We start from the raw sequence: 17,583 nt of genomic DNA, 5'->3' as shown, positions 1-17,583 counted from the left end.
CAAACAAAGGTTAATTCAGGTAAGGGATCAATCTTATCAGTTAAGCCCACATTTAAATATTTTCTAAACATTAATACATACCTCCGTCAAGATTTTGGAATATTTATAACTGATAGTAAGAATTGGCCTATATCTAACATTTTCCTATAAGTGATAGTACGGATATGTTTTTAATGTTTAAACTCACCTTTAGGGGGAAAAGAGTCTTAAAGAGCAGATAAAAGATAAGGAAAGGACGAAGATTAGAGCTAAGGGAATAATCCCCTTTGTATGGTGACATCATAAAGGATTTTTGGTGGGTGAAAAGACCAGAAACTAAAAGAGCCAATATAAACCAACCTCCACACTCGTAAATTTAAAACTGATTGTACAAATATCCCCATATTTCCTCTTCAAAAACACTAATCCTGTAGATTAGCACTCTGGGATTCTAACACGGGCACTTAATTGCTTAGGTCTACAAATATTCTTTGTGTAAAAACAACTACTGAACATCCAGGCGCACGGCACGCTAGCGAAGCGCATCTTCCGGGGACTCGTTTTCTAACGGAAACTCCCGAAAGATCGCACGCGCTTACGTCATGAAGGAAACAAAAAACCTACAATACACAATTCAAGGTGACAGGCACAGCGCTAAACATTTCCCTATCGGTTATCCGCAGGCCTCTGGCGTCTCAATAAATGGAGCTCCCGGAAATTAGGTCAGAATGCCTGCGGCGAGGTAGGACAGTGGTCCCATCAGCCAATCATATATCCCCCCCCCCGGCTTCATTTTCATATTCTTATTGGGCTAGGTAAGTGTCAATCCACATGAAGCTCTTGTACTGCGTAGTGGAGGCGGGCTTTTAGTCTATAACCAACCAATTCGGTACTGTATTGTAGCGGAACACACTCTGGTCCTGGAGTTCTTGGTTACTCTCTATGGTTCCAGGGCGAAGAAACGCTGAGATCTTCGGCCCGTAGGGACAGGAAGTGACGTAAGGATGGCGGAGGAGCGCGAGGTTTCAAGATGGCGGGGGCTGGTGGGCTGATTGAGAGGCAGAGGTGAAGGGCCCTACGAAGTCAAAGAGGCCGAGAATCGTCCCCTCCCCGCTTCTCATAGCCCCAGGAGCCCAGCAGAAGTGTGAGTGTGCGGGATCGTTCCGCTCCGTTTTTTCATCTTTCCCGTCTCTTCCCGGGGCCCGCGCGGTTGCCTCGGGGACACGAGGCCCTTCCGCCCTGCTCTTCTTCTCAGCAGTTGGGGTCTCCGCGATCGCGGACTAGGGGATCCCCTGGGGCGGCGCGGCGTCCAGCGGTCAAGCGGCTGACTTCGCCCGGGTCGGTCAGTGCCGCCTCCTGACGTTGCCCGGTTGGTTGCCTTAGGCTTGATGTCCTGCACCTCGAGGCAGGGTCAACTGTCGCTGTGGTTTTGGCAGTTGCTAATGCTGTTGGCTCCTATGGTGGACTTGGGCTCCGTCCCTTTGTAGCCTCTTTGACTGTTGAGAGTTTCCCTGAACAGCCCCGTGACCCGATTTCCCTATCACCTCTGCTTTGAGATAGAAAAGTAGTCTGTGCATGCAAACTAAGACTCCAGTGTCTTCTGTAAAAATTTTCTGTACTTCGTATCTATTCTAGGTTTCAGGTGTGGGAGAGGAGGGTTAAAAACACGGGCCTGAGGGTAATTGAAAGAGGGAGGCAGAAAAGATCCAGGCCATCAAAGATGTAAGAGCTTCTATTTCTGCTAATTTTGCTTGTTTCCGCTTCCTTCTCCCTCGCTCCCGGTTTTTCTGAGAAGGAAACCCTTGACAGGGCAAATCGGTTGCCACTGGAACAGCTTGGAAGCTTTTAGCAGAAAGCAAGGCAGTTGAACAGTTGCTGAAAGACGCATTCACCAATAAACTTGCCTGGCAGAATCTTCATGAGGGGAAGGTGTAATTCTGTGGTCTGCTAAAAAATCTACCTCATGATCTTACCTTTCCCACGCTTGAAAAGTGTCTGCTTTCAAAAGGAAGGAAATTTATCACCCTTTATTATTGGAAAGAGCAAGTATCAAAAAGCTAAACCTCATTCATTTGGAATGACAGGAAGAAGGGATATAGTAGTGTTTCGGTTAATTAAAATGTTGATTTATAAAATAGGTTCCCTCAAACACAGTTATCCCTTTTGGTTACCTTAAAAAATACAAATCAGGAGTCAAGTAGGCATTATTAATAAAATATCTTAATGTTGATGTTTTTAGAAGATCTCTCATATAATATCAATACTTTATTTTGAATATTTGTGTTTTTAGTTATGGTTTAAGCTTCTGCTTGAGCGTCAGGAATTGCATCTGAATTAGAACTAAATCTGAATTAAATAGGCTTAAATTAATGAGTTCTTACTGTCTTAGAGATGATGGGAATACATGCCAAGAAACCGTGGAGAGAGGCAAGGCTGAGCTATTTGTCGTTGAGCCCAGATCATTACCCTGTTCCCTTTTTATTCCTTTTTCAACCTACATGTAAATAAAGGGAGGATATAGGAAAAGAACTAATGGCTTCTCATCTACATGGTTTATGTCATATTGTTGAGGCATTTTTTGATTGATTTTTTCAGTTGACGAGTCAGTGCTGTGATCCAGAAAAGAAAGTTAATTGACGACTTAATGATATTCATAGTGGTCTTCAGACCCATTACCATTATGTTATAAATAATAATAGGAATCTAATTTTTTGTGGTTAGAGAAGTTGAGGCTGTCTTTCCTGCACACTAAAGTCAAAACTAGGGAAAGAACAAGGTCTTAATAATAAAAGTTTCTTTTCAGAGATTGGTAGGAAGAAAATTTTATAAATATAAAAAGGAAGACATTTTGTAAATCTAGGAAAAATAAGCTATTTTTTTGTCTTTGCAGGTTTTTAGGTTTTGTTTTTGTTTTGTTTTTTAAACAAGCAAGTAAACCACACAAATTGTCAACATGGGACGGAGATCTACATCATCCACCAAGAGTGGAAAATTTATGAACCCCACAGACCAAGCCAGTAAGTGTCCATTAATGTGGAATGATGAAGAAGAGGGGTGGTAAAAACTGTAAGCTTTAGGGAGTGTACTTTATTATTTCTTAATTACAAGATCAGCAGTGTTAGGAGGTGTCAGTTGTATAAAGTTATCTAGTGTTCTAGTGGGCACATGATTAAAACTTTTAAGCATGAAAAAAATTAGTACCCGTGTTTCTAATTTGATTGACTTGCAAAGTAGAATTGGCAATTCTCTTTGTATTTGGAATTTTGAACAAACTGTTTTGCAAGTTCTTATTTAGTATTTTATGACATCTTTTCAGATTCATAGTTATTTTTTAAGGAACTTAAAAATGTCTTGAGACATTTTTGGTTGACATAATTGGAAGGGTGCTATTGGCATCTAGTGGGTAGAGGCAAGAATGCTGCTAAATATCCTACAGTGCACGGGGCAACCTCCGACAGTAATCTGTATTAAATTGGAGGAAATGCTAATGTTCAGGATTTTAAAGTTTTATATTCTTCCTCTCTCCCTCTCTTAAGGAAAAGAAGCTCGGAAGAGAGAATTAAAGAAGGTACGATTTCAGAAGCATCCTGTTAGATATAAATGTAGTTTGGCACATCTTGTTATTTGAGATGAGTGGATTTAGAAAACATTTCCAGTTATTTTCCAGAAAAGATATTTTATGCTTCTCATAACAAACCGTAAGATTTACTAAGCCAAAATACTATACTTAGAAACTGAACTGAAATAATTTTGTAGATGAGCTCATGATGGGTTACTGTAACATGGTTTATTTGATTACCCTTCCCAGTGACTTAAATAAATACTTAAAAAAATAATTCTCTTTTGCTATTTATTATAACATACTGCTTTGTTAGAAGCCACTGAGTTAGTGAATGGAAGTAAATGTGATGATAGCTTTGTACATCCATTTTCTTGACTATGTAGTTGTTGAGTTTGTGGCAAAAAGCTTCCCCAGAATAAGAAAGGGTTTACTTTTTAGTATCATACCTTAACACATTGAGAGAACCTAGTTTTTTAATAGTTTTCAACTGTTTATTCTTGTTTCATTGCTGACATTAAATTTCTGCAAAATTTTTCTCTAATGTATAATTTTAGAATTTAGCTGCAAACTTTGTTTTAAGAAAAAAAACCCTTAAAATACTTAAGTAACTGCTAAGTCTCACAAGGTTAAAAAGAAATACTTGCCTAAGAAAACACTTCTAATAAATAACATTTATCTTTTTGTCTGAAGTTGAAACATTTTGGGGAGTAAGAAATTAATTACATAACTCTGTTTCTGGTGGTTGAAACAAGTGATCAGAAACCAAGGAGAAGTTCAACTTCAGTTTACATGGATTGTTGAAACAAATTGAAACGAAAACTCAGGAGTGTTCAGCTTCTTTAAATTCTGCTCTTTTTTCATTTTTCTAAGAACAAAAAACAGCGCATGATGGTACGAGCTGCAGTTTTAAAGATGAAGGATCCCAAACAAATTATCCGGGACATGGAAAAATTGGATGAAATGGGTAAGAATTTATAAAGGGCTGGATTTTACAACAGGGATAATAGTCTGATACATAGAGGCAGGCAGGTAATGAGTGAAACAGCACAGACACAAGAAATATAGAAAAGCTTATGGCATGTGATGCTTAGATTTAGTTTTAGAGTTAGAAGAACAGTGGGGTGAGGGGCTATTACAAACTGGAAAGCTCATCTAGAATGAGAGGGAAGCCATTCTTTAGCTTTAGCTAATTGTTTTTTATAAGTTAACAAAAGCCCAGTTTGGCTTGCTCATTTTTTTAAGAGAATACTAAGTCTGGATTTTGAAATCACCTTGGGGTTTTTTTGTTTTGTATTTTAATATTGGCAACTACCGTTTAAATCTAAATATTGGACCACCATGAATATAAGTCAATTTCCCATCTTTTCCAATGAGAAGATGCAAAGATAATTGACCACTTAGTAAGGATATAGAAGAAATCAAATACTTAAAATCAAATTTTAAAACTATCGTATTAGGATTTCTTCCTTTTTCACACTAAACAGAATAATTTTATCCAGTCTCATCATGTGCATCTTCAATATCACTGCTTTGTCATAACTGGAATCACATGAAATAATTGCATGTTGTCTTTTCTTGTATCTGAGTTGCTTGAGAATCATCTGTGATGCTGCCATTGGAAGTTTTATCCTAACTTACAAAAAAGTTTCTTTAGTTTAACCAAAACCTCTTCAAAATAGAATGCAGTTTTACCAAGTTCCAAAGATCCTATAACATATTTAATCAACCTTTACTTCCCTTATTTATATACTTTATACTTGCAGGTATGTGAGGGAAAAAATCCTAGAAAGTATTTTTAACAGAACATTATACAATTAAGTAAAAGTAGGAGTCAGAATGGTGCAAAGTGGCTTTAGGTAGTTATAATTAATACAGAGGACGAGTCACAAAATGGATTCCATATTCAGCCCATTCTCTTAACTTTAGAACATGGAGTTTTTCATTTTCCTTTTTTTTTAGTAGCTTTCAAACATCCAAAAATAAAATAGCCTAGCTAACTCCATGCTTTTCAGCTGTCAAATTTTTGCCAATTCTGTCTTCTGCCCCCTGCCGTTTTTTTTTTAAATTGCATGTTAAAGTGATCTTTACAAGTTTTGTTTACAAAGGTTTCCAAACAAGTTTGGTGGTTTGCCTAAAAAACAGAGATAGTGAGTAAAAGAGATACAGTGGAACTTCTCAATGATGCATTAAATGGGGTTCAAAAAATCCAGTTATGTGGGGTTATGGTATTACAAGCTTTCTGAAATAATGTGGCAGAGCCTCTGCAGCCAGCCTGGGCAAGAGTTCTGGGTCAGGCTGTGTCATCTCGCGTCTTTCCCAGTTCAGCTATAACTGATTCCACTTGTTGCCTGTTCTAAATATTGGTAGGGACAGTTCCTAGCCCTAGGATGTCAGGATATTACCTACTGAATGACCCCAAATTGTATAGTAATAACTGAGGTTTATTGAGCTCTTACCTTGTTACATACCAGGTTTTTTCCCCACGTTTTCATTTAATCTTCATGACAACTGTTTTGGGTAGGTGTATTGCCCCTATTTTACAGATGAGGAAACTCAGGCACAGAGACGTTATGTACCTTTCTCAAGGTTATACTGTTAGGAAGTGGCAGAGCTGGGATTTAAAGTCAAGCATTTAGCACTTTCATTAATCACACTAGGAATAGTGTGGTTTGAGGCCATACTTCTAGTTTTGAGTAAGTCATCAAGGTTAAGTTAATAGGATTTAAGAAAGATGACAATTAAGCTTGTGATTCTTTTAAGAACAAGGAAGGAACACTATTCATCAGAGCTCTAATTACAATTTATAAAACTCAATACAAATTAAGCAGAAAAAAGTATACCTTGACTCCCATAATTGGGAGATTCTGGAGGGAAGCTTGTCTCAAAAACCCAGATATCATTAGCAAGACTGTCCATCTGTCTGACCACTCTCTGTCAGCATACTGCTAGTGAATTTCTTGGTATAGAAGGTGGAATATGTGTGTGGAATTAGTGGTGGTTGAGAGATGAGGCCATAGACTGCTCTAGTTTTATTTCATTCCTGCTTGTGAGAGCTTCTCTCTCCCATATTTAAAATCTCAGAGGAGGATCTGGTCCCAATTTGGATCGTATGCCGATTAATCTCTGAGTCAGTTACTGGCAAGGGGGATGGAGGGAGGCAGGTATGGTTGACTAGGCAGGCCTGGGAGTCCTGTGCTAATCTCTCTTGGTCCCTTTTAGGGACCTGAAATTAAGGCCCATGTTGAACACATGGGAGAGAAAGGCTTATATGGTAGCTAAAAAGGAATACTAACCCATATAAAAGTAACAGTTGAGTGGTAAGCCAGACACCACTGGATATTTTATTTGTGTTCTCATTTGATCATCAGAGCTTGATTGTGAAGTAGTTGATGTCTCCATTTTCCAGATGAAGAAGCTGAAGATCAGAGAATTCAAGTAAAATGCCAGAGATCTCAGAATTAAATGACAGAGCCAGTGTAGCATGTAAACCCAGGTTTGTCTGACTGAAGCTTCACTATATCAGGTTGTTAGCATAGAGGAGTGAAAATTGATTTTTATTACAATGATGATAAAGTCAATTAGGTGACATTTCTTAGAAAAGGAAGTAAAATTAATGGGCTTCTTAAAGGGGTGGAATTTTAATAAATAGTGCATTTCTTTTGACAAGAATATATCTGGTGTCTGGATCCTTTTGAAAAGTTTTAACATATAAGGAGATTTTTATTAAATGATATAGCCTATTGATACCTAGACAAAGTGACTTTTTTGTATTTAATTTCATAATCTGCTCTTTTCTCTCAGAGTTTAACCCAGTGCAACAGCCACAGTTAAATGAGAAAGTGCTGAAAGACAAGCGTAAAAAGCTACGTGAAACCTTTGAACGTATTTTACGACTCTATGAGAAAGAGAATCCAGATATTTACAAAGAATTGAGAAAGCTAGAAGTAGAATATGAACAGAAGAGGGCTCAACTTAGCCAATATTTTGATGCTGTCAAGGTAATCAAGTTTCTTTTCAGAGCTAAACTAAAACTTTATGTTTAGATCTGCTCTTAAAGTTGTTCATGGGAGACCTGATCGTGTTGAACCACCTCCTCTTGGCAGTTTCTTGTCAACTAAACATACACCTACCCCATGAGCCAGCAAATATAAATCTGTGTATTTATACAAGAGAAGTTGATCTACCCGCCAGTACAGTAATAGCTGAAGAGTGGAAACAGCCCAGCTGCCCATGAAGAAGATCATGGATCAGCTGTTATATATTCATAAAATGGAATACTACTCAATCATAAAAAGGAATGATCAACTGATACTCAAAACAACATGAGATTTAAACACATTTTTTTTTTTTTTTTTTTTTTATTTTTTTGCTGTACGCGGGCCTCTCACTGTTGTGGCCTCTCCCGTTGTGGAGCAACAGGCTCTGGACGCGCAGGCTCAGCGGCCATGGCTCACGGGCCCAGCCGCTCCACGGCATGTGGGATCTTCCCGGACCAGGGCGCGAACCCGTGTCCCCAGCATAGGCAGGCGGACTCTCAACCACTGCGCCACCAGGGAAGCCCTAAACACATTTTTTTAATGGATAAATCTCAAAAACATGCGATCCTTTCTTCATGGTTATGATTCCACTGAACACCAGGCAAAACTAATTTATGGAGGAAAGATTTTGTATCAGTGGTTGCCTTGGGACAGTGTTAGGGATTGATTGGGAGGGAGTATGAGGTATATGCATTTGTCAGAACTCATTGGATTTGTACATTTCATTGTAAATTTTGCCTCAAAATAAAAATGAAAAAAAAAACAAATGGTATAATTTTGGTAAAGTAGCTAGTATGGGTCCCATTTTACAGATAAGGAAGCTAAGGTAACTTGCTAAAGTCATACAGCTCATATGTGACAGAAATTCAGCAAAGGCAGACTAATTTTAGAGCCCACGCTCTACCACTGAATATATATTATTCTGAAGTTTCAGTTGATTGGCAGTCTTTAGCAATGTTGACTTGCAGCTTTGTATTCTTGTTTTTCATGATATTTGTGTTAGGTGGAAAGCAAATCCAGGTTCTGATGTTGAATTTTTAGTGTTGAGTTTGGGGATTACTCTTATCTATTGAAAGATTCTCCCTGTTTCAGAATGCGCAGCATGTGGAGGTGGAGAGCATTCCTTTGCCAGATATGCCGCATGCACCTTCCAACATCCTGATCCAGGACATTCCACTTCCTGGCGCCCAGCCGCCCTCCATCCTTAAGAAGACTTCAGCCTATGGGTAAGGAAGTGGTAACAGAGTCAAACAGCGTGTAGTAGAAGCGTCTCTTGACTGTCCTGTGCCAAAATTAATGCAGTGGGAAACAAAGGACAGTGGGGATGTAAGCAGTTCCTCATTTGATTAGCTATGAAATGAGAAATCCTTTGAAAATTGTTCAGAAGAGGAAGTAGATACCTCATTAATGTGATTACTGTACATTTTCTTTACAGACCTCCAACTCGGGCAGTTTCTATACTTCCTCTTCTTGGACATGGTGTTCCACGTTTGCCCCCTGGCAGGAAGCCTCCTGGTCCTCCCCCTGGTCCACCTCCTCCTCAAGTCTTGCAAATGTATGGCCGTAAAGTGGGCTTTGCCCTAGATCTTCCCCCTCGTAGGCGAGATGAAGACATGTTATATAGTCCCGAACTTGGTAAGGAGTTCCTTTTGCTCTTAGAACCTTTCCACTATCATTTTTTATGTTGGCTGTGGAACCATCTTGTTCACCACCCTCAGAGCTTGGGAAATAAATGAGGATAGCATGTACATACCAACAGATGGATAAATCATAGAATCTACCCAAGTAAAAGCAGCATGCATAAGGAAGTATGGAAATGTTTGTTGTGTTTTAAATTAGACTTCTTGAAGATGTCACTCTCTTACCATCAATTCCTTAAGACCTGGATAGCTTGGATACCCGCTTCCCTTTCAGCTTTATCATCATCAGACTAGAGCATCGTTGTATCCAGTCACAGTGATTGTGTATGTGCATGTCTGTCTGTAACCTTCTAAGTAGAATTTGTTTTCAAATTTGAACCTTTTAGAAAAAAATCTTACATATCAAAAAGAATTTAAAACGATTGTCAAGTGAAAATATTGTCAGACTATATGAATAGCTGAGATCATACATAGAAATTTTTAAAACAAATTATTTTGAGTTAAATAGCCTGATTTTCTGTATTTGGGGGTGCCATGTAGTGGAGGATCCACATGTATAACTTGTTCCCGGCTTCCTCCTCCCTTTTCAGCTCAACGGGGTCATGATGATGATGTTTCCAGCACCAGTGAAGATGACGGCTATCCCGAAGACATGGATCAGGATAAGCATGACGACAGTACTGATGACAGCGACACTGACAGATCAGATGGAGAAAGTGAAGGGGATGAATTTGTGCACCGTGATGATAATGAGAGAGAAAACAATGAAGAAAAGAAGTCAGGTATGTGCAGATGAAAATTCCATGATATTGATCAATAAGAAGCACACAAGCCTAAGGTCCTGATTTATTAATGGATCTGTGAAGGCAATTGTGAGGTCCTTGAAAGGAGGGATCAATGCTTTATTCATCTTTATATTTCTAAAATCTCAAAGTTGTTGACACATAATAAGTACTAGATGGATAATTATGAGGGGGAAAAAAAATCTAAGCAGTATATGTAATTTAAAAAAAAAGCCTATGTGGTAAAGTCCACTTTTGGGGAAAAAGATAGCTATTCTTAGCTATTCAACAGCATAAAGATGTTCTGTCATGGATATGTATAGGAAAGAGAGAATAACCACATAATTGTATCAAGAAAACCACATGGTTTTTAATGAGTCTGTTTAAATATCTACATTCAAAGCCCTTTAAATTTTCTGTGCTCGTGGTATCTTACATGAACGAGAACCATAGTTAACATAAAGGTACACCTGTGAGTAGAGTCATGATTTAATGGAAACATGTCATACTTATAATGTGTGTTATGTGTTTGTTTGATTATGATAAATTCAGACTGAGTTACATATACTTTTAGAAAGAAGCTATGGCATTCATCAAGAAAATTTACAAAATGTATAGTTTGTCACATTTCAGTAGTCTTGGAGCTTCTTTGGTAATTGTTTTTGCAGGCTGCAACACAGTATATATTAGCAATACTACTGATATTAGTATTAATAATGATAAATTTTTCTCCTGATATTTCTTAAGAATCATTATTGCAAACCAGAAAGCTAGTTTAAAGGGGTGGATAGAGCTGGTAATGAAAAATGATAGAGGACACTTAAGGTAGGACCTAGTACTTTAAAATATCAATAGAAAGTTGCTAGAGCCACAGCAGTTCTTTTTTTCTCTAGACTGCGATCATTTGCCTCATCTTCCTTTTTTTCAGCCAACTAGTTTTTTTTGTTTGTTTTTACTAGTTAGTTTTTCTTATATATATTCATCAGTGCACATGTGCTGGAAATGGTTATCCTAACTATAATTTGACATTCAGCTAATAATTGAGTTTCTACTATATGCAAGGCATTTTTCTAGACACTAAGGATGCAGAGTAAATAATGCTGAAGCCCTGCCCACGTGGAACTTCTATCCTCCTGTAAATGTTTACCGTCTAAGAATAAGAACGCTCCTAATACTGCACCATTTAGCATGTTTAGGTGTCTAGTGGAGAGCCCTTGTCAGGTCGAGAAGTTTCCTTCTAGTCTAAGTTTGCTAAGAGTTTTTATTATAAATACTTCGTAAGTATCTGTTGGGATGTTATTATTTTTCTTTCAGTTGTTTATTGTAATGAATTATATTCATGGCTTTTCTAATGTTAAACCATTTTGCATTTCTGGGACCAATGCTGCATGTTTATGATGTATTTTTCTTTTAAAACACTATTGAATTCAATTTGCTTGTATTTTATGTTGGCCAGCAGGTTAGTTTTGGTATTAGGGTTATGCTAGCTTCAAGTTGTGGGTAGCATTCCGTCTTTTCCTGTGCCCTTTTACAGTAAATTTCTGTAACTTAACGTTTGGCTGAATTTTCTCGTAAAATTATTTGGGCCAGGTGCCTTTGAGGGGCTTGCTCTTTGACTACCATTTTAATTTTTTATGTTCTGATCTTATCACTTCTTTGACCAATTATAAGTAATTTATATTTTTCTAGAAAATCATCTATTATTTTAATCTGGGTGTTTGATTTTATTGGCATAAAGATGTTAATAGCATTCTTTAAATTTTTTAAATTTGTAACTTTGAAATCACTGTAGCATATATTTACCATCAGTTGGCATTTGATTTACTATCTTTAATATGGCTATGTCTCTCTGCCAAGTAGTGGGAAGCAATTATATCTAGTACTTTATAGCGTTTGTCTTATAGTAAGCATATACTGAATTTTGTTGATCCCAATCCACTCCATTCTCCCTTCTCTGACCCTTCAGGTCTGAGTGTGCGATTTGCAGATATGCCTGGGAAATCAAGGAGGAAGAAGAAGAAGAACATGAAGGAGCTGACTCCTCTTCAAGCCATGATGCTTCGAATGGCAGGTAAGGCAGGGAAAGAACAGCGAATCACCTTTTGGTATTTCCTCCTGCCGGTTGCTTTACATATATTTTCCTATTTAATATGTCAGCAATCAAGTAATAAATCCTTGTTTTTCAAAAGTCAAGGTTCAGCTGCCCAAAGTTACATGACTAGTAAGTAGTTGGACTGGCATTTAAGTTCAGGTCTGTCTTGTTCTAAAACTTGGGCTCATTCCACTCTGCTACACTAGCATGGATAAGTAGAATACTATTTTATTCTTGCGTTATCTAAGTATTTTATTGAAGAAGACTTGATTGTTAATTTTAAGAAAGCATTTATTGAGCATGTGTTTCAGGCATCGCTGTTTTACAGGCTGTAAGAAATGAGTCAACTCCATGTGCCTGGTTTAAAATTTCTTTCAGGTCAGGAAATCCCTGAGGAGGGACGAGAAGTAGAGGAATTTTCAGAAGACGATGATGAAGATTCTGATGATTCTGAAGCAGAAAAGCAGTCACAGAAACAGCATAAGGAGGAATCTCTGTCTGATGGCACATCTTCTGCTGCTTCACAGCAGCAGGCTCCTCCACAGTCTGTTCCTCCTTCTCAGATACAAGCACCTCCCATGCCAGGACCACCTCCTCTTGGACCACCACCTGCTCCACCTTTACGGCCACCTGGACCACCTACAGGCCTTCCTCCTGGACCACCTCCAGGTAAGTACTTACACGTTGTAAATAAATAAGTCTAAATGTGGTTAAAATGAAGTTATTTCAAAAAATATACATCATTAGTGTTGATGATTTCTTGTTTCCTCCTCGTGTAATTCCCTAAGAAGTCAAGATTCTCAAAGGATAAGCACAACTTGCTCATTCCTACAACATTGTTTGCAAGTCATAGTGCTTCTGACAGCCATCTTTTTCTCCAAAGCTCTTCCTTTTTCAGGGTTAGTTCTGATTTTAGTCGGCAGAAACCTGGAGTATGTAACTGGGAGTTTCTTTAGTATTAGTTTTTTTTTTGGTTTGTTTTGCGGTACACGGGCCTCTCACTGTTGTGGCCTCTCCCATTGCGGAGCACAGGCTCCGGACGTGCAGGCTCAGCGGCCATGGCTCACGGGCCCAGCCGCTCCGCGGCACGTGGGATCTTCCCAGACCGGGGCACGAACCCATGTCCCCTGCATCCACAGGCGGACTCTCAACCACTGCGCCACCAGGGAAGCCCAGTATTACTTTTTAATATGACAAGTTGACCCAGTTCTGAGTTGGTAGCAAGCAGGACTAGAGCACAGTAAATACTGTTGTGTATCCTTCTTTGGTTGGGAGTTTTTGGATATCAGTGTAATCATTATAGTTAGAGACAGAGTCATCAGTGTTAATCAAGTCTTTGGCTTAAAAGTTTAAAAAAGTTTATTTACAATTTGAAACAACATGTAAAACTTGTTGGCTAATTATGATTTTAGTCCTTCATCCTGTAGTCAGCCAATTAAATCTTCAGTTGAATTCATCCTCTTCTGATTGGTGCAAAGCAAAATTACCTTTCTTATGACATTCTCAGTGGTCTTTGTCTGTATATCTTAATGAGTTTCAGGGGATCCTTAAAGCACCCTGCTCTATATTCCATTTTCAGCTTATATTGGAACCATTTAAGAAGTCTCATCTTCATATATTTCCAGCCCAGCAGAGCTGTGATTTTGTCAGTGCTGGGAAATAAAGAGAAATGGTCCATAATAAATGTTGAAGTTACCTGATTTCAGGTTAACGTGATAAGTTAAACTAAATCTCAGTCACCTTATACCGCAGTTACTACTTCGAATATATTTGTTTGACATTAACTAATCACTTTTCTCTTTTTAGGAGCTCCTCCATTCCTGAGACCACCCGGAATGCCAGGGCTCCGAGGGCCTTTACCCCGACTTTTACCTCCAGGACCACCACCAGGTCGACCCCCTGGCCCTCCCCCTGGTCCACCTCCAGGTCTGCCTCCTGGCCCTCCTCCTCGGGGACCCCCACCCAGGCTACCTCCCCCTGCACCTCCAGGTGAGGCATTGATTTCTATGACAAAAACTTGTCTACTATATATCTCATTTGCTCTAAGACATTTTCACATTTCAATATCCTGAAATCAAGGGGTATCTTAAAATAGTGGTTTTTATTTGCTTTTGGCGTAGATTGAAGTTGAGTTCTTCCAGATGGTATTTGCCTTTGATTCTACCTATCACATGAGGGACTTTTTCCACCCAGAGAACACTTTGGATTAAATTCTTCATTTAAGACTTTTTTTTTAGGACTACACTTAGAATTGTGAAGTCATGCCATACATCTGCATGAGTATCAGTTGAGTTTACAATCACAAGGGAGATGTTTTTTTCCATTCTCTTTACCCAGTATCAAGGTTAGATATGCAAATTTCCTTGTGATCTCCTTAGATGTGACAGGTATGTATGGTTTACTACACTGACTGTCTCAGTTTAATGTGAAGGTCTCCTTTTAAGCTCCTCAGCTTGGACTTGAACTTTTTTTCTCTCTCTCAGTGGTATTTGGAATAATTATGAGTCTGTATAAGCAATAGCATCTTAGGTTTGATGAAATTTGGTATTTTATAATCACAATCTTAGAAGAGGCATTTGGAGAAATTAAATCTGCACTTCCTGGTAAATGATGATGGTATGTCTGAGCCAACAATAAGACGTGAATTCTTTTCCAGTAATGGTGACATTTTGTGATTAGATTTTCTCATCCCAGGGTTAAAATTATATTTCCTATCCATTGAGTTACCTTTTGAGGGGGAGAAGTGTTGTGCAAATCAGTAAATAACGGATGGGAATCAAATCCCCAACCTTCGTTCTGATAGCATCTGCGATCTACAGGTAGAATAGAATCTTGGGCTGTCAAATTTCAGATTTGACAATTTGAGATCATATTTGAAACCAGTTGATGTTGTTAATTTTACTTTATAAGTTTAAAGGAGCACATTACTGAGAGAGGAAAAAACATAAGTACAGGGATACAAACAGAAGGTGAATACTGTTTTATAAAAGATATTCTTTACTATCAGAATATATTCCTGAGTTTCAAATAGCAAACAACATGATTTATTTTCTATAAATTTTCCATTTAAAAAAATTGTCAACCTATGTTTTTAACATCCTTAATAGTAGTTAAATTTTATCCTTGTGGTATTCATCTGCCCGTTTTCTCCTTCATTTAGGTATCCCTCCACCTCGTCCTGGCATGATGCGCCCACCTTTGGTGCCTCCACTTGGACCTGCCCCACCTGGGCTTTTCCCACCAGCTCCTTTGCCGAACCCGGGGGTTTTAAGTGCTCCACCCAACTTGATCCAGCGACCCAAGGCGGATGATACAAGTGCAGCCACCATTGAGAAGAAAGCCACAGCAACCATCAGTGCCAAGCCACAGATCACTAATCCCAAGGCAGAGATTACTCGATTTGTGCCCACCGCACTGAGGGTACGTCGGGAGAATAAAGGGGCTACTGCTACTCCCCAGAGAAAGTCAGAGGATGATTCTGCTGTGCCTCTTGCCAAAGCAGCCCCCAAATCCGGTCCATCTGTTCCCGTCTCAGTACAAACTAAGGATGATGTTTATGAAGCATTCATGAAAGAGATGGAAGGGCTGCTGTGACAGCTTTTGATGCTAGAACAGGCTTCTGTTCACATCAGTGGTTCATGGAGAGAGAGGCCCTTATTCAACTTAGGTGAAAGAGCCACTTTCACTGTCAGGGTATTTTTAATTTCAGTTCAAGGAATATCCTAAAGTTTAGCCTTGTTCAGAATTTACTGCATATAAAAGAGGGTATTTCATTCAAAATAGATTGGTTATTGAAGCAGTGCTGCTAACATCCATCCCCTTTCATACCACCATTTTCATCCCACTTCTTCCCCTACTCCAGTTCCTTGGAAACTTGTCATCAAGGGGATCTTTGTTACTTATTTGTTTTGATTCTCGTGTGCTGTGGGCACTGGAGTAGAGATTTCTAAAAAACCAGTTTATTTCACCCCATCTTGCCTTTCATGTTTGAGTTATTTTTAATGTTTTCTTGTAAATATTTTGTAATATTGTAGTGAAATGGGTCACAATGTCATTTCCTAATACAAAGCAAGATATGTGGGAAGAAAATGTACAATTCTTTGATTAAAATTATTTCCCACTGACCTAAACTTTAAGTGTTTCATGGAATAAATAAATAAATGTTCTACACCAAGACATCCTCTGTGTTACTGATAACGTATAAACATAATATCTGTTTTATGGGCAGAAAAGAAGCAAGTATTTAAAACTTGGGTTTAAGGAACTACCATTTCTGGTATGGAATGAGAATTTTATTGAAAACGTGGTTAACATGTTAAGTTTTAAATTTTAAAGGATGAAGAAGAGATAATTACTTTCCTTTAGGTTTATTATATGTTAGCTTTGGAGAAATTGAGAGGGTTTATATATTGCTAAAAAGATGAGTCGTCTTCTCAAAGATTACTTTCTTCTCCAGAGCTTTGTGAACTGATACTAGTGAATGGCAAAAGGTTCTTTTAAATCATTTCTAAACTATCAGTCAGAAAAGGCTGCTACTTTTTCTTTTTTGAATTTGTCATTTATATGAGCCTTTATTATTAGAAGCACAGAAAATGAATGAGAATGTTTAACACTTTTAATTTGCATTGATGCTTTCTTTACGAAGTGTTTTAATAACTAATACCTATCCAGTAATCCTGGGGAGGTATTTTCCCCATTTTACAGAGGCAGGTATTGGAACTAAAGGGCTCGTGTGATTTATCCAGGCACCCATAGTGTGTATTTCATACACGAAGACACACACCATATGTATACACACAGTGAGACAATCTATGCATTGCGTTTAGGCTAGACATACCTGGTCTTACTTTCCCGTTGTATCTTTTTTCTTTTTTTTTTTCTGTCCACTTAGTAGTCACCCCAGTTTTTTGCTTTTATTGATTTTAGCTTCTAATATGTAGTGTCAATTCTTTTATTTTTTTTTAAACATCATTATTGGAGTATAATTGCTTCACAATGTTGTGCTAGTTTCCGCTGTATAACAGCGTGAATCAGCCATACGCATACATATATCCCCATATCCCCTCCCCCTTACGTCTCCCTCCCACCCTCCCTATGCCACCCCTCTAGGTGGTCACAAAGCACCGAGCTGATATCCCTGTGCTATGTGGCTGCTTCCCACTAGCTGTTTTACATTTGGTAGTGTGTATATATCAACACTACGCTCTCACTTCATCCCAGTTTACCCTTCCCACTCTCTGTGTCCTCAACTCCATTCTCTACGTCTGCATCTTTTTTCCTGTTCTGCCCCTAGGTTCATGAGAACCTTTTTTTTTTTTTTTTTTTTTTTAGATTCCATATATATGTGTTAGCATGCAGTATTTGTTTTTCTCTTTCTGACTTACTTCACTCTGTATGACAGACTCTAGGTCCATTCACCTCCCTACAAGTGACTCAATTTTGTTTCTTTTTATGGCTGAATAATATTCCACTGTATATATGTGCCACATCT

At 38.4% G+C, this 17,583-nt stretch overlaps 1 protein-coding gene across 1 annotated transcript; it reads left to right on the top strand.

Moving 5' to 3' along the window:
* Window positions 1-982: 982 nt before the first annotated feature.
* WBP11 (WW domain binding protein 11) lies at window positions 983-16,262 on the top strand. Its single transcript, XM_060024330.1, has 12 exons — window positions 983-1,123; window positions 2,870-2,996; window positions 3,516-3,547; window positions 4,412-4,505; window positions 7,343-7,539; window positions 8,671-8,804; window positions 9,014-9,213; window positions 9,809-10,000; window positions 11,967-12,071; window positions 12,471-12,761; window positions 13,899-14,081; window positions 15,253-16,262. Exons 2-12 carry the CDS (start codon window positions 2,933-2,935, stop codon window positions 15,684-15,686), a joined length of 1,926 nt encoding a protein of 641 aa, XP_059880313.1. The 5' UTR covers window positions 983-1,123; window positions 2,870-2,932; the 3' UTR covers window positions 15,687-16,262.
* The last annotated feature ends 1,321 nt before the right edge of the window (window positions 16,263-17,583 follow it).

Source organism: Delphinus delphis, chromosome 11 (assembly GCF_949987515.2).
Source record: "Delphinus delphis chromosome 11, mDelDel1.2, whole genome shotgun sequence".
Taxonomy (NCBI): domain Eukaryota; kingdom Metazoa; phylum Chordata; class Mammalia; order Artiodactyla; family Delphinidae; genus Delphinus; species Delphinus delphis.
This window is presented reverse-complemented; position numbering and strand designations above follow the sequence as displayed.